This window comes from Biomphalaria glabrata, chromosome 10 (assembly GCF_947242115.1).
Source record: "Biomphalaria glabrata chromosome 10, xgBioGlab47.1, whole genome shotgun sequence".
NCBI lineage: Eukaryota > Metazoa > Mollusca > Gastropoda > Planorbidae > Biomphalaria > Biomphalaria glabrata.
In genome coordinates, this window is record NC_074720.1 from 39,591,845 (window position 1) to 39,604,688 (window position 12,844).

Consider the following 12,844-nt stretch of genomic DNA (forward strand, 5'->3'; position numbering starts at 1 on the left):
AACAAAGTTTATATTAAGCATAGTTGTATCAACTAGTTTGGATCAGTCATGTTATTAAATTTGTAATAGATCTAGACCAGTGATTCCCAAAGTGGTCTATATAGACCCCCATGGGTCTACGAAGACTTCTAAGGGGTCTACGAAAGTGAAAAAAATACATTTGGGGCAGGGCCGGTCCTAGAGATTGCGGGGCCCTATGCGAAACGGATAGCGCGGGGCCTATTCTGGGTTGTGAAAAGAATAATTAGTGAAAATTAAGATTTTGTATTAGAAAATAAATTAGTCTTTGCATTTTATTCATACTTTACTAAGTACAAAACCACTGTCAAATTAACTTTACGAGCCATCTACAGTAGATAGTAGTTTTCCAACAAAAAGCAGATAAACATTCAGATCTGCTTTTTAGATTTACTAACGACTAGGAAAATATCGCTTTTGTTTTTTTGTTTTTTAAAGATAGATTTAGAACTATATTTGTATGCCAGTGACTATTCAAGTAAATTAAGAATTTGAACTTCTTGTATTGGTTACAATTCGTCTTATTATTACATTTTTATTAAATGAAAGCTGACAATGCCGTTTTTTTTTATTGCTAGTATTATTGGCGTTTTCCATATTGAATGACACTCAGAAATAACAACTTTGTCTGTTTTTAGGGAGATTTGCATCAGTTTTCAGAAGATTTTAATAATTTCAGGAGATTTTCATGACTTTTTCGTATATTTTAAAATTTCATAAGAGTTCCAAAAATTTAAGTTAAAATGGTTTATTTTAATAATTTACACCTAGAATTCGCGCGGGGCCTATGAAAGTGCGGGGAACAATGCGGCCGCATAGGTTGCAGTGGCTTAAGACCGGCCCTGATTGGGGGTCTTTGAGATGTCCTGTAACATCTCAATAGTATGAGTGTTTTTGAGTTGTATTAGGGCCTTGTTAGAATGTTCTTGTTTTACTAATTAAATATCTTAATGCTAGGTCACAACGTGTAGATTTACCAACAGACTCCAGGGATTGCAGACATGATTTTTATTACACAATATTGATAACATAAGTTGGCAATCTCAGCCACCAATAACTTGAATATTCTACATCACATCAAAAGCATTTTTACACCCAAAATGAATTCACTTTATACAATTATAAAAAAAATACTAGACTTGCAGACCTAACACATCTGTCTCTTAATGCACCATGGCGTAAGACAACTCATGCGGTCCAAAAAAAACATGTGACCAGATGGTAGCCCGTGAATAACAATGTGAAGTCCCCTATTTCATGTTTAAACAACATACTTCATCTTTCTCATGCTTCTCACCCACATGTCCACGGGGGTCACCGATAAATGGATTTCATTTAATTTTTAAATCATATTAATGCATTTCTTTAATACAATAATATATGATTAGTACCTTAGTTAATCCTTTACATATCTACCCTGATAATCAAACTAAAAATTGTTGTATTTTATTTCAATATTTATTTAATTAGCCAAATTTTGTCTATATGGAACTAATGTAGACTGTACAGCGTTGATTATTTAAAATTGGGATTCATTCCTTCCTTGTCAAACAAGCAGTTGGCTAAGTGTCTTTTTTTATGACGAAACGAAACCAATTACTCTGGACGATCGTCTGAGGCGATGCCACCCTGAAAAAATACATTAAGATTAAAAAAAAAACTTTCAAATACTGAGAGATAAAGTTCAGATTAGACCCACGTCAATCTCACTTCGACATCATATAGACAAGATGATGGTTTGTGAGCGTCTTACAATATTTCTTTATTTATAGCAAAATACGGAAAAACACTATAGGTTAAACTACCGTTAAACATTGCTTTTACCAGCTATTGTAGTTTAAAAATTGTTTTACACAAACCTACATCTGATATTAAAAGAATTTCTTTAAGCAACAATACTGCTCAAGGGCACATCGGTGATATGAGTTATAAAATTGAAAGCTTCTTATGTAGTTCTTTGCAATTGACATATATAGGCCTACAGTTTGAGATCAGCAGCGTAACAGGCTCTGACAGGATGTAGCACTGTGTGCTGCAAACTGCCTAAGGGTCGCCGGCTCCTTATTTTTCCACAGGGTTGACCAACAATATATTTCCTATGTTTGGGTATAGGCTGCAGAGTATTGAATTCAATTTTTGTTAAGTGTGTAGCAAGCCAAGGTTAATGAGCCCTTCCTGCTCGAAACTTATAGGTTTAAGCGACAGTCCCTTCTCCTGTTAGTGGAAACAGCTCAGAGTACCCAATGTTTGAGCCAGACTTGAAATATCAAAAAATACACAAGAAACTACGTTTTGCGTAAACTTTTGCATTTATTCTTAAGGCAAATTAATTTAATTAATTATTATTAGATGTTTCAAGGACTACTTCATAAAACAATAATTCCTATATGAAACATAATATCCGTAGCGACGGATGATAAACCTGGAAAAAAACAGTGTGTTTGGTGATAAAAGCAATTCATATTAATTGTTATTTTAATTGGTTTAAATTTGAATTCTATCAATAAAAAAGATAGATCTCTATAACTTAATATGTATCTTTTAATTACTTTTCCACTCTTCATACCACTAAAGCTAGAGATTACTTTTTAAAAAAATGTTGATGAATTTCCAAAATTTGTAAGTTAAGCAGGGGGTCTACCGAAAACCAGAAAACATGGCAAGAGGTCTACGAGACAAAAAAGCTTGGGAACCACTGATCTAGACCAACAATAAAAAAAAAAGCATTTATTAAAAAATAAAGGGGCTAATGACCTGAATTCGAAATCATGGCTCAAGGCTCCTCAGGCTTCTCAAGCTTCCCAAGACAGTAACCACTCTGCTAGTGGAGAGCCTACGAACATGGAAGATTATAAAGTTATGTATTGTTTCTACAGTCTCGTCCTAGTTTGTATGTTGGGTTCACCAAGACTCAGACGACGATGTATAAAGGGGAATAATTAAGCTATAGGCCTACCACTTCAGTCAAGTACAATTTCTTACCCTTGTTCGAGATACCAAACAAAATAATTAACTAAATGATTATCTTTTTTGTTCATTTATTGTCAGATATTATAGAAATATTTGTCCAAAATTTTAACTTGATCCTAGATTGGGTGCGGGAAAAGTAACCTGTGCAAACTTTTGACAGACAAACAGACAGACAGAGTGAGTTGGTATAAGCTTTGTAAACAGAAGAAATGTTCTGTTCATGCAAACCCTGTTTTACAACTACTTGGGTTTTTTAAACAAAACATGTTTGTTTATTTAAACAACTTGGATTTTTAAACATCGTACATATTTGTAAATGTCAATATCATTTTTTTAGGGCTGTAAGACAGATGAAAGTGTGTATTGCAGAAGTGAGGGCTAAATGCACTCAGGAAGACATTAAGGCACAGATAGACATGCAAATCCAAGGCCTTGAACAGATGCTGCCACAATGTAAATGAATTTATTTGAGACATTAACCTTTTTTTTTTTACAGAATTTGCGATAGCTGTACGATGTTCATAACCTTTATTGTAATAATAATTTAATATTTATTAATTTATAAATTCTATTATATCTTTTTTTTTTCTATAACAAATCTAGTTTTGTAACTATCCAATGCCTCTCTGACCAATGGGAAGTGAAAAATGTTTAATAAATAATTTAATAAATTTAGTTTATTTTCTTGGTAGTGGAAATTTAAATAGTATAATATAGTTAAATAAATAAATCTACAATTTCTACTTTACATTTGCTCTCTAGACTGCATGGTCTTAAAGGGGGAACCTTTTTTTGTACAGTGTTCAGTGAATATTTGCTATGAGTAGCCTTTCACTTTAAAAACTAAGAATCGATTGGCGAGTGTGGATTAATTATGTTTAATTAATGCTTAGATTAATGTGCTTTCCTGCAGAGGTCTGGAAATACTTAGACATTAGTTGGGGATAAATAAAGGCGTATGGTCGTGTGCTGGCCACATGACATCCTCTTTAAACGTAGGCCAAAGAAACAGATGACCTTTTCATCATCGGCCCCATAGAACACAAGGTCTGAAAGGGGAACTTATTTACTCTACTTTACTTATAAATCATGTCTTTGGCTAATACGCAACTCTGTATTGTAGATGATTGTCCCACAAACTTTTCTTGCTGCCTCTGTAAATAAAAATAACGAGTTTTTAAAAATTATCTTTTCTTTTTCTAGGTCCCAACACTACGTCAGGTGAGTTATTTTCATAATAAATTGTTTCATACTTAATGGTCAAGCTTGCTTTAACACTTTAGCGCCACCCTGATTTTTGATGTACAAATGTAGGCTCTATGAACTTGTACGTAAGACTTTAATATTTCCCATACGAACTCATGTCTACCTCTACTTGTACTGTATTAAAATTTTTCTCCTTTGGAGAAGTGAAAGTATAGCTCCCTTAATGTCGTCCTTTTTAAATCTTAATTATACTTTGTGTTTAATATATTCATAAGATTTGTGGGCCATTTAAAATCGTTTGTTTCAATTGCACTTTACATTTGTTATTGCTGGCAGTTCTCAGACCAGCGCAGGTTTTAGTGATGCGGTATAGAGAAACTAGACATGGCTTTACCTCTTTATGTGGACCTCCATCAAATATAGAAAAAAGCTTTTAGAAATATGCATACTAAGTATGAAAAAAGAAAAAAGAAACTTGAGACTCAATGTACACGTACTCTAAGGTGTCTTAAATCTAAAGGCATTAATCAAAAAGTGTTTAAATAAAGTCTTCAAATAGGGGCGTCAACAAAATTACTTTCCCTCCCCCAGGGCCTCAACTTACTAAAATCTCGCCCTAGTTGAGCTATACTTCCAAACAATATGGATATTCACCTCCTTTCTCATTGAGTGATCTCACTTACAATGGATTATTATTTTGTCTATCAAGACTGTACCAAATTTTGGTTTTTATTATTGTGTAAATTGTACTTTATGTGTGATTAGAATCTGTGTTGTGCGGTAGGTTATGTGACACAGTATCAAAGAACACACACGTATTTACTGAGGCAGAAACACGAGTAAAGTTAATTTTGTCAAAACCACATTTAAAACATTTTCTACTTAATATAATTTTTGACTTAAAACCCTTTTCCCATCACCACAAAATATTAACTACACTAAATTCATATTGAAACATGAGTGTCTAGCTCAGTTGAGTTTATTTCTTGTTTGTTTGTATTTGACAGAACCAAAGAAGAAAAAGAAGGTAAGTTTAAGATTATCTCAATTTAGTTTGTGACCCATAGGCGTAGCCGGGATATTTTTCGGTGGGGTTTTGGGGGGGGGATTTTTTCTCCCCTACCCTGCCTCCCCCCCCCCAGCAAAAATATCAAGGGAGAAAGCATACATCCCTGTCTTACTCCTGCTTTTACTTGAAAAGAGTTGGTCAGCTTACCATTGTGTATTACTTGGCATGATGAGTCATCGTATAACTGTTTAATGATATTGGTGAATTTCGTTGGAATTCCGTAGTGATTCATCAGTCTCCAGATTACGTCTCTGTCAATACTGTCGAAGGCTTTCTCAAAATCAACAAAGGTCATGTACAGAGGAGATAGCCACTCGATAGATTGTTCTATGATAATGTGGTCAGTGCATGATTTCTCCTTACGGAATCCAGCCTGCTGTGGTCTTAGTCTTTTGTCTAGGGCATCTTTTAGGCGTTGCAATATTATCTTAGTTAAGGGTTGACAGTAACATGATTCCTCGCCAGTTATTGCATTAAGTAAGGTCAACTTTTTTTGGTAATTTTGCCAGTCCTCTAGGACTTAAGAAGTTCGCCAACAGAGATTTAAGAGATCGGTCATTCTGTTAACAGTGCACTGCCCCCAATGTTTTAGCATTTCTGCTGACAACATATCTAGCCCTGGTGCTATGCTGTTCCTTAGTAATGTAATGGCCATGATAACCTCTGTTTTTTAGTCCTAGTTGACAAGTACTAAAAAGTATATATAAAAATGATATAAATATAGTGTAGCCAGTAAAACTATAAATACTCTTTTCATCTTTTTCCGCAGGTTAAAATACCAAAAGTGAGTATTACTTCATTCAATTAATAATAGAATATTTCTGTCTTTATTTTGGTGTCATTATGGAGAAACAAAAAGGCGGGAGGAGAGTATTTTGATAATTTAGTTTTTTTTTAAAGAAAAGTCTGTAGAGAAAAAAAAAGTAACTACACCACTTTAATGTTGATCTATCACTTTAGGCAGTGTTTCCCACAGTGGGGTGTGCGTACCCCGAGGGGCACGGAAGACTTTACAGGAGTTAAGGGTTGCACCTCATTAACTATGCAAATTAAATAAAAAATAATACCCAGTTATTATGTTCTGGAATAAATTAAAGTATGGGGGGGGGGAGGGCGAGGGGTACTCCGCATTACACAAATTATAAAAGGGGTACCCCTAGGTCAAAAGTTTGGGAAACATTGACCTTAAGGACAGAGAAACATTTCCCTTTGAAACTCATATAAGATTAATGACTAATGTTTGCGGAGTCTCCATTTGCTAGCTTGTCAAATAAAAGAAAATAAAACATGGGCAATTTAGCGCTTTTGTTTTAGTATAGTTACTATAGAAACACTTTTTGTTATATATTTTTATTTTCGTTTCTAAATGAACAAAATTAGCAAATCTCGTTTCATTCTCATTGCAGATTAAAAAGATTAAAAAGACAAAGAAAGTAAGTATAGCATGAATCAATGTGTTATTGTATTTTGTACGCAGACAATCAATACCAACTTCTTGCTTCATGTTATCTGATACATATTCTTAATTAGACTTAATTAGACTTATATAGTCTTTCACGTACATCACTCCTTGCACAGGTCAATGATCGGTCACAGGCGACTTTTAGAGCCACTTCCCAGCTAGTGGCTACGTATAATTAGGTCTTGTAAGAAGGGTCAACGCCATGTCAGACGTGAACGCCCCTGCTTTTGCATTCCATTCTTCTTATCATCTTCTCATGTCTGCCTGTGGTCCCTTCTGGGGCATAGGCTACCAAGCTTTCTCTAGACATCTCGGTTCTGGACGAGTCTCTCCAACTGTCCCCATGTCTTGCCCGTCTGCTTGGCATGTGCTCATAAATCGCGGCGCCATGTGTTCCTTGGCCGTCCCCTCTTCCTCTTTCCTTGGGGGTTCCAGGTTAGGGCTTGCCTTGTTATGTTGGAGGCTTGCGAAGGGTGTGACCTATTTTCTTATACGTACTCCAAAGTCAGTCAAAAGTCTTAACGTTTCACACTTATGTATAACTTCCCGAGAAGTAAACCTCTCGGCTGCCAGAAATAATGTCCTGGGCTCAAATGCCGCAGAGAAATTGGTTCTTTGGAGATTGTATGATGTCCCTGAGTCCACTCAACTCAATAGGTACACCCACGTGAAATGTAGGCCTTTGAGGTGAAATATATGAGCTTTTATTAAAATATGAGCTAATGGACAGAATTTGTTTCGAAACGAATTAACTCTTTCTAAACGAGCTATGTGTCTAAAACTTCCCACAGGCTGAAACGTCGTGGGTCAGTGTACAGGCCTTCTACAATGATTGGTTTCATGTGAACCCGGGACGATCGAGAAGAACAAAGTAGAGTCTAGCCCTTATACCCTCCGCCCAGACAGCCATACTAGATCATTGTTATGTTGAAGACGACACATTTCATACATACGTTAAGTCGTGTGAGAATCAGCAAGAGTAAGAGAGGCAGAGTGGAAAACGTGTTTGAATTCGACCTTATCACCTTACAGTAGACGTTCTTAGAAAATAATTTTTCCATGTTTTGATAAAAATGAGAAATCAAGTCTTTAAAATTCTCTCGTTGAATTAAAACCTGATAATCTCATCATCTCGTTATCATTTGTCCCTTCACTTTCGCCGGAGAGACGCTGTGACAGTTCTTTTAAGTTGTCCAGCCAGATTTTCTTTGGACGGACCTTCCTTTGTGCTCCCTCCACAGAATTCAGCTGTATTAGAAGTTAACATGACTTTTTTTTTTCTCTTTACAGATTAAAAATCTTAAAAAGGATGAGAAAGAAGACAGGAAAAAAAAGGTTATTTTTATTTTTTTTTATTCATTTTCATCCAAAGCTATATTTATTCTTTCGGGTGCTCTATTTAATTCAATTGAGTTTTGCCCATCCGCGCAATCACCCATCGGTCTTTGGCAAAGTAATATATATATATATATATATATATATATATATATATGTATATATATATATATATATATATATATATATATATATATATATATATCTCAGTGTAAATTTGCTCATTCGGATTTTGGGGATATATCTAAAATGACAAAGCATCAATTGATACCTAGAGATGAGGTGGGAAGACAGATCACTTTTTCTGTTGTTATATATTTACTGTGTGTAACTTGTGTTGTTTTTTTCTTTTCCTCCAGAAGAAACAACGAAGACCAAGGGTAAGACATTCTGACTACTCTGGGTTACATAAACATTGCAAGCTGGTATTTGTTTTTACATTCTACTTTTATATTCAGTATCTAGTTTTGGACCTTTTGACTAGTCGAGAGATCATTTAGAAATACTATTCTTTCATATCTAAATAATAATAATTATGATTTAAGAAAAGCTGAATTGGAAAATCAACAAAAATATGGGAACCTAGGCTTTGAGATTAAGTGTTTATGGAAGTTATCCAAAATAACAAAATACCCCGTTGTTATATCAACCGAGGGGTAATAACAACTGACCTCACAGACACCTTCAAGGCCCGTAACATACCTAGGAACATTCTCGTTGCCTGTCAGAGGGCGGTGCTGCTGCAGACCTGCCACATCACCAGAAAATTCCTCAGCGGACATTGATATAGGGACTACGATGAATTTTGTTTCTCTTTAGCGAAACTCGACCCTGGCAGCGCCAGAGAATGACTACTCGTTCGTTTCTAACATAATAATAATAATAATAATAGAAGATCGAACTGCATGAATTAGCTAGAAGACTGTATATGGTACCTACATAGATTATATTATGAAATTACATTGATAAAAACGTGAGTATGTAAAACTTTGATTGTTAAAGATTTTCTCCGAAGCTTTGTTGTATTTCTAGATCGTCATCAGTTAACATTTTTGTTTGTTGACGTTGCTATAGCAACTAAATATTTATGTTGTTTTTTTATATTATAGGGTGCACGTAACTGATATATATATATTTTTGTTCTTCAGTTTTTGTTGTAACTGAAAGCCCCACGTCCCAGGTTTCAAGTCTCTCAGAAGGAACCATTAACCTCACTGTGATGTTCTGCATCATTTGTACTTAACATGTTATAAATACATTTTGTATGTGATGCATTTTCAGTCAACTGAATTTGTATACTTACAATTCGGTTAAAGTGTTCTTTAAATATTTTTTACGAATCCATTACTTAAAAACAATAAATACAAAATATATCCGATAATAAGTGTCAACAGTTATTTATAGTTATTCACAGAGTATTTCATGTGTTTGTGCTTTTTGTTTGTATGTGTAGCGTAGTTAATTATATAACAAATGTTATATTTTGTATTTAAACTGTTAGCTAAGTATTGATTTAATAGACTCAAAATCAAAGTCTTTACAGTAGTTATTGGGAATATTTAAACTTAGCTGTAAATCTTTGGCTTAAGTAGCTCAACTTGCAGTATCGTCAGCGTATAGTAGTGTGAGCAGCTTTAATGTCATCAATTTTGGGGTTTATCCCGATTGAATCATTTTTTCTCTAGCTATGAATTTAAAGCATTTTAAAAAGCTACAAATAAATCTAAAATCCATTTGCATAAATATGGTGAAAATATGTTATATCATTGATGCCCAAAATCCGGCCAAAATCCGGCCTGCGGGTCAAATCCGGGCCGCGACGTGGTTCCATCATGCCCGCCGAAATGTTGGCACGAAGAGTAGAGCCCCCTTCAAAAAAAGAAAAAGGTTGACTCATGTATCTTTACTTAAATAAAAGATTGTTAAACTACCCCTACAGATTGGAGGATCGATGGGAATATTTACATAAAAGCGACAAGAAAATGAGTCTGTAGTAATGCTAGCTACAATGTTGCTCTATTTTAAGTAAAACGCTTCAGATATCAAAATCCTTATTGTAAGTTTCACGGGTTTCTAATCAATTAGTTACAAATTCAGGTAAATTTCATTTCCTTTTTTTGGGTACCTTTTCGTTCATGTGGCCCGCGACACGACTGTCAGAAATTATAATGGCCAGCAGGTCGAATTATGTTGGGCATCACTGTGTTATATTATGTATCCCTTTACCAGTTATTCTCCTGTGTTAAGGTCATCCGTTAAAATGGTTAACGAGCAGGGTGTCATGTGGCTAGCACGACGACCAACCGCCTTTACTTTTCCCAAACTCATGTCATGTACCCATCAGAGTTGGGCCCCCTAAAAATCCCTAAATTATAAATCCCAGTCTTCACCGAGATTAGAACCCAGGACGCGAGTTTCGGAAACTTAGCGATTATATGATCTCCACAGTGAAAATTCAGTCACTATAATAATTTCCAGTAAAGCAAGAAAACAAGTTTCCCATATTGACTATGGTATTAAACTGCCTTGTGTGAATGTCGGTTATGCTGATGATCCTGGTGAAGACTGGGAGATCTCGTAAACTAGAAGGGATATTGAAAATCCGACACAATATTTTAGACCAGGGGTGGGCAACCTTTATGTATCGAGGGCCGCATTAAAAAAATTTGGGAATGGCGGGCCGCATATATATATATATCTTAGAAGGATACGCTAGCTAAGTGTGTAGAATGCCTTTTAACTGATATTTATACTGTATTATAGTCACGTTTCTTTCTATTTTTGTAACAAGAGTTACCAATTTTTGAAAACAATATACAGTTGTACTTAATGTGCAGTATTTTACTTTTTACACTCGTGCATAATGTTCCGGAACTACGAAACTATCTTACTAGTTGTTACCCCTGTGACTGCTGTCAAATTACAGTCAACATTGACCAGTGATTATACTTGTTTAGTTTCCACAAAAGAAAGCTTGCTCACTGAATGAGACAAAATATGTTCCGGAAGTCAATTGTCGGAACGAGCGAAACCTGCCCTTCAGAGAATGCTGACCATGTCCTTCAATGGTGCATACTAAATCAAGAGACCCGAACAAGACTCTTTAAAGACTATTCGGAGAACTGCCAGATCTGGAAGCCACTGCGCGGTTCATCTCAGATATAGAATTACTGATCTGAACCCTCCAACATGTAAATTGAGAAAGAAGAGGAAGAACAGATGTATGTGTAGTGTGTACTCAAATAGTGTGAACAGCGGCAAATTTTTTAAAGTGTGGAAACACAGCTTCTGGCTCCCATAAGCCTTGTTTGAAAAGATTTAACAAGCATTTGCATTTCATATATGTAAACAACCAATTGCAAAAGTAAATATAAAAAACATGAAATCTGTCTTCCACTCTTCATTAGAAGTATTGGTAACAAAGTCACAGTCAATATCCTTCAAGTAACATAACAGCTTCTTCCTTGAGAATGTATATCTCATTTTACTTTTCCATGCTAAGCTAGCGGATACATTTTATTATTTTCTTCATAAATCGGTACTATCCGTGGTTAATGTAGATAGCTCTATTGAGTTTGATTATTGCCGTTACTATAATAATTTAATGTTAAAACTTTATGCAGCTTTGTGCAAACTTTCCTGTTTAGAGTTTATGGTTGAGAAATTTTTTTTATTAAAAAAAATATTTTTCTCAAAGATCAAGCTATATCAGTTTTTACACTTGCAATCTTGTTCCAAGCCTACCCAACACTCAGAAAGTGTGTCTTGAATCGAGTGTAATGATGTATAGCTAATAAGCATAATCTTCGTTTACTTAAAACTTTTATAATGACAGTTTCAATAATTTATATAGATATTATTATATTAAATTTTTATATGTATATACTGTGGGCACACCTGATTTCTATAGGTGTCGGCGGGCCGCATAAAACACTTCGGCGGGCCGCATGTGACCCGCGGGCCGTATTTTGCCCACCCCTGTTTTAGACCATTCAAGGTTCTGATGCAACGGCTACTTTTTTTTTTCCTGAAAGCGAAAATCTAATTTTTAAACTCATGTCATGTACCCATCAGAGTTGGGCCCCTAAAAATCCCTAAATTATGAATCCCAGTCTTCACCGAGATTCGAACCCAGGACGCGAGTTTCGGAAACTTAGCGCTTAACCACTCAGCCACCTCGTTCCTGAATATGTGTAGTGCACTATTGCTAATGCTTGATAATTTGAACTTATTGTTTTAAATTGTGTAACACTTTGAAAGTGTTATTTAGACGTTTGGAGAAAGTCTTTATCGATTGAGGAAATCTAGAAAACATAAAAATATCAAGTGTTTCAGCGTGTCGCCTTCACCATTCTCTACAGGACTGTAGAAAAAATATCAGAGTAGTCTAAAAATTCCCCCATTCCCTCCCCAACCATCTTTTAAAACAGTTCTAGACGAAAACTTTTTTTTTTTTTTCAATTTAAAGCGAAAATTCACACGAAACTAAGACATTGTTCTTTCAATGATATATCCTGTTATAGTCCATTTATTGCTACATTACTACAATACAGGCTACAAACTATTCAACGTTCTTGACTATAGGCAGTCTAGGGTTCAAACTCGTACCCACAGATATTAATGACTACAGTCGACTCTGTATTTTTAAAAAGCTTATATGAACTCACTCTGTCTGTCTGTCTGTCTGGCCAAACATTTGTGCGCAAAACAAGAATCAATAACCAATTAGTAATAGTTAATAAAGTTGAAGCCAGCATTTTTGTCCACCATGGGGCTATTCTGTA

At 35.1% G+C, this 12,844-nt stretch overlaps 1 protein-coding gene across 5 annotated transcripts in view; it reads left to right on the plus strand.

The window, feature by feature from the left end:
* LOC106060688 (uncharacterized) overlaps nt 1–9,444 on the plus strand; it is a 132,629-nt gene extending 123,185 nt beyond the window's left edge. For 4 of the 5 annotated variants that reach the window (XM_056043033.1, XM_056043034.1, XM_056043032.1 and 1 more), the window contains 8 exons: nt 3,326–3,441; nt 4,192–4,209; nt 5,202–5,221; nt 6,033–6,047; nt 6,670–6,696; nt 8,016–8,059; nt 8,418–8,440; nt 9,209–9,444. In XM_056043033.1, the coding sequence (XP_055899008.1) occupies nt 3,326–3,441; nt 4,192–4,209; nt 5,202–5,221; nt 6,033–6,047; nt 6,670–6,696; nt 8,016–8,059; nt 8,418–8,440; nt 9,209–9,303 (358 nt within the window). In that variant the 3' untranslated portion in view covers nt 9,304–9,444. Of the gene's footprint in view, nt 1–3,325; nt 3,442–4,191; nt 4,210–5,201; nt 5,222–6,032; nt 6,048–6,669; nt 6,697–8,015; nt 8,061–8,417; nt 8,441–9,208 lie in introns of all 5 variants that reach the window. The other variant, XM_056043029.1, reaches the window with a different exon arrangement.
* Nucleotides 9,445–12,844: the final 3,400 nt, after the last annotated feature.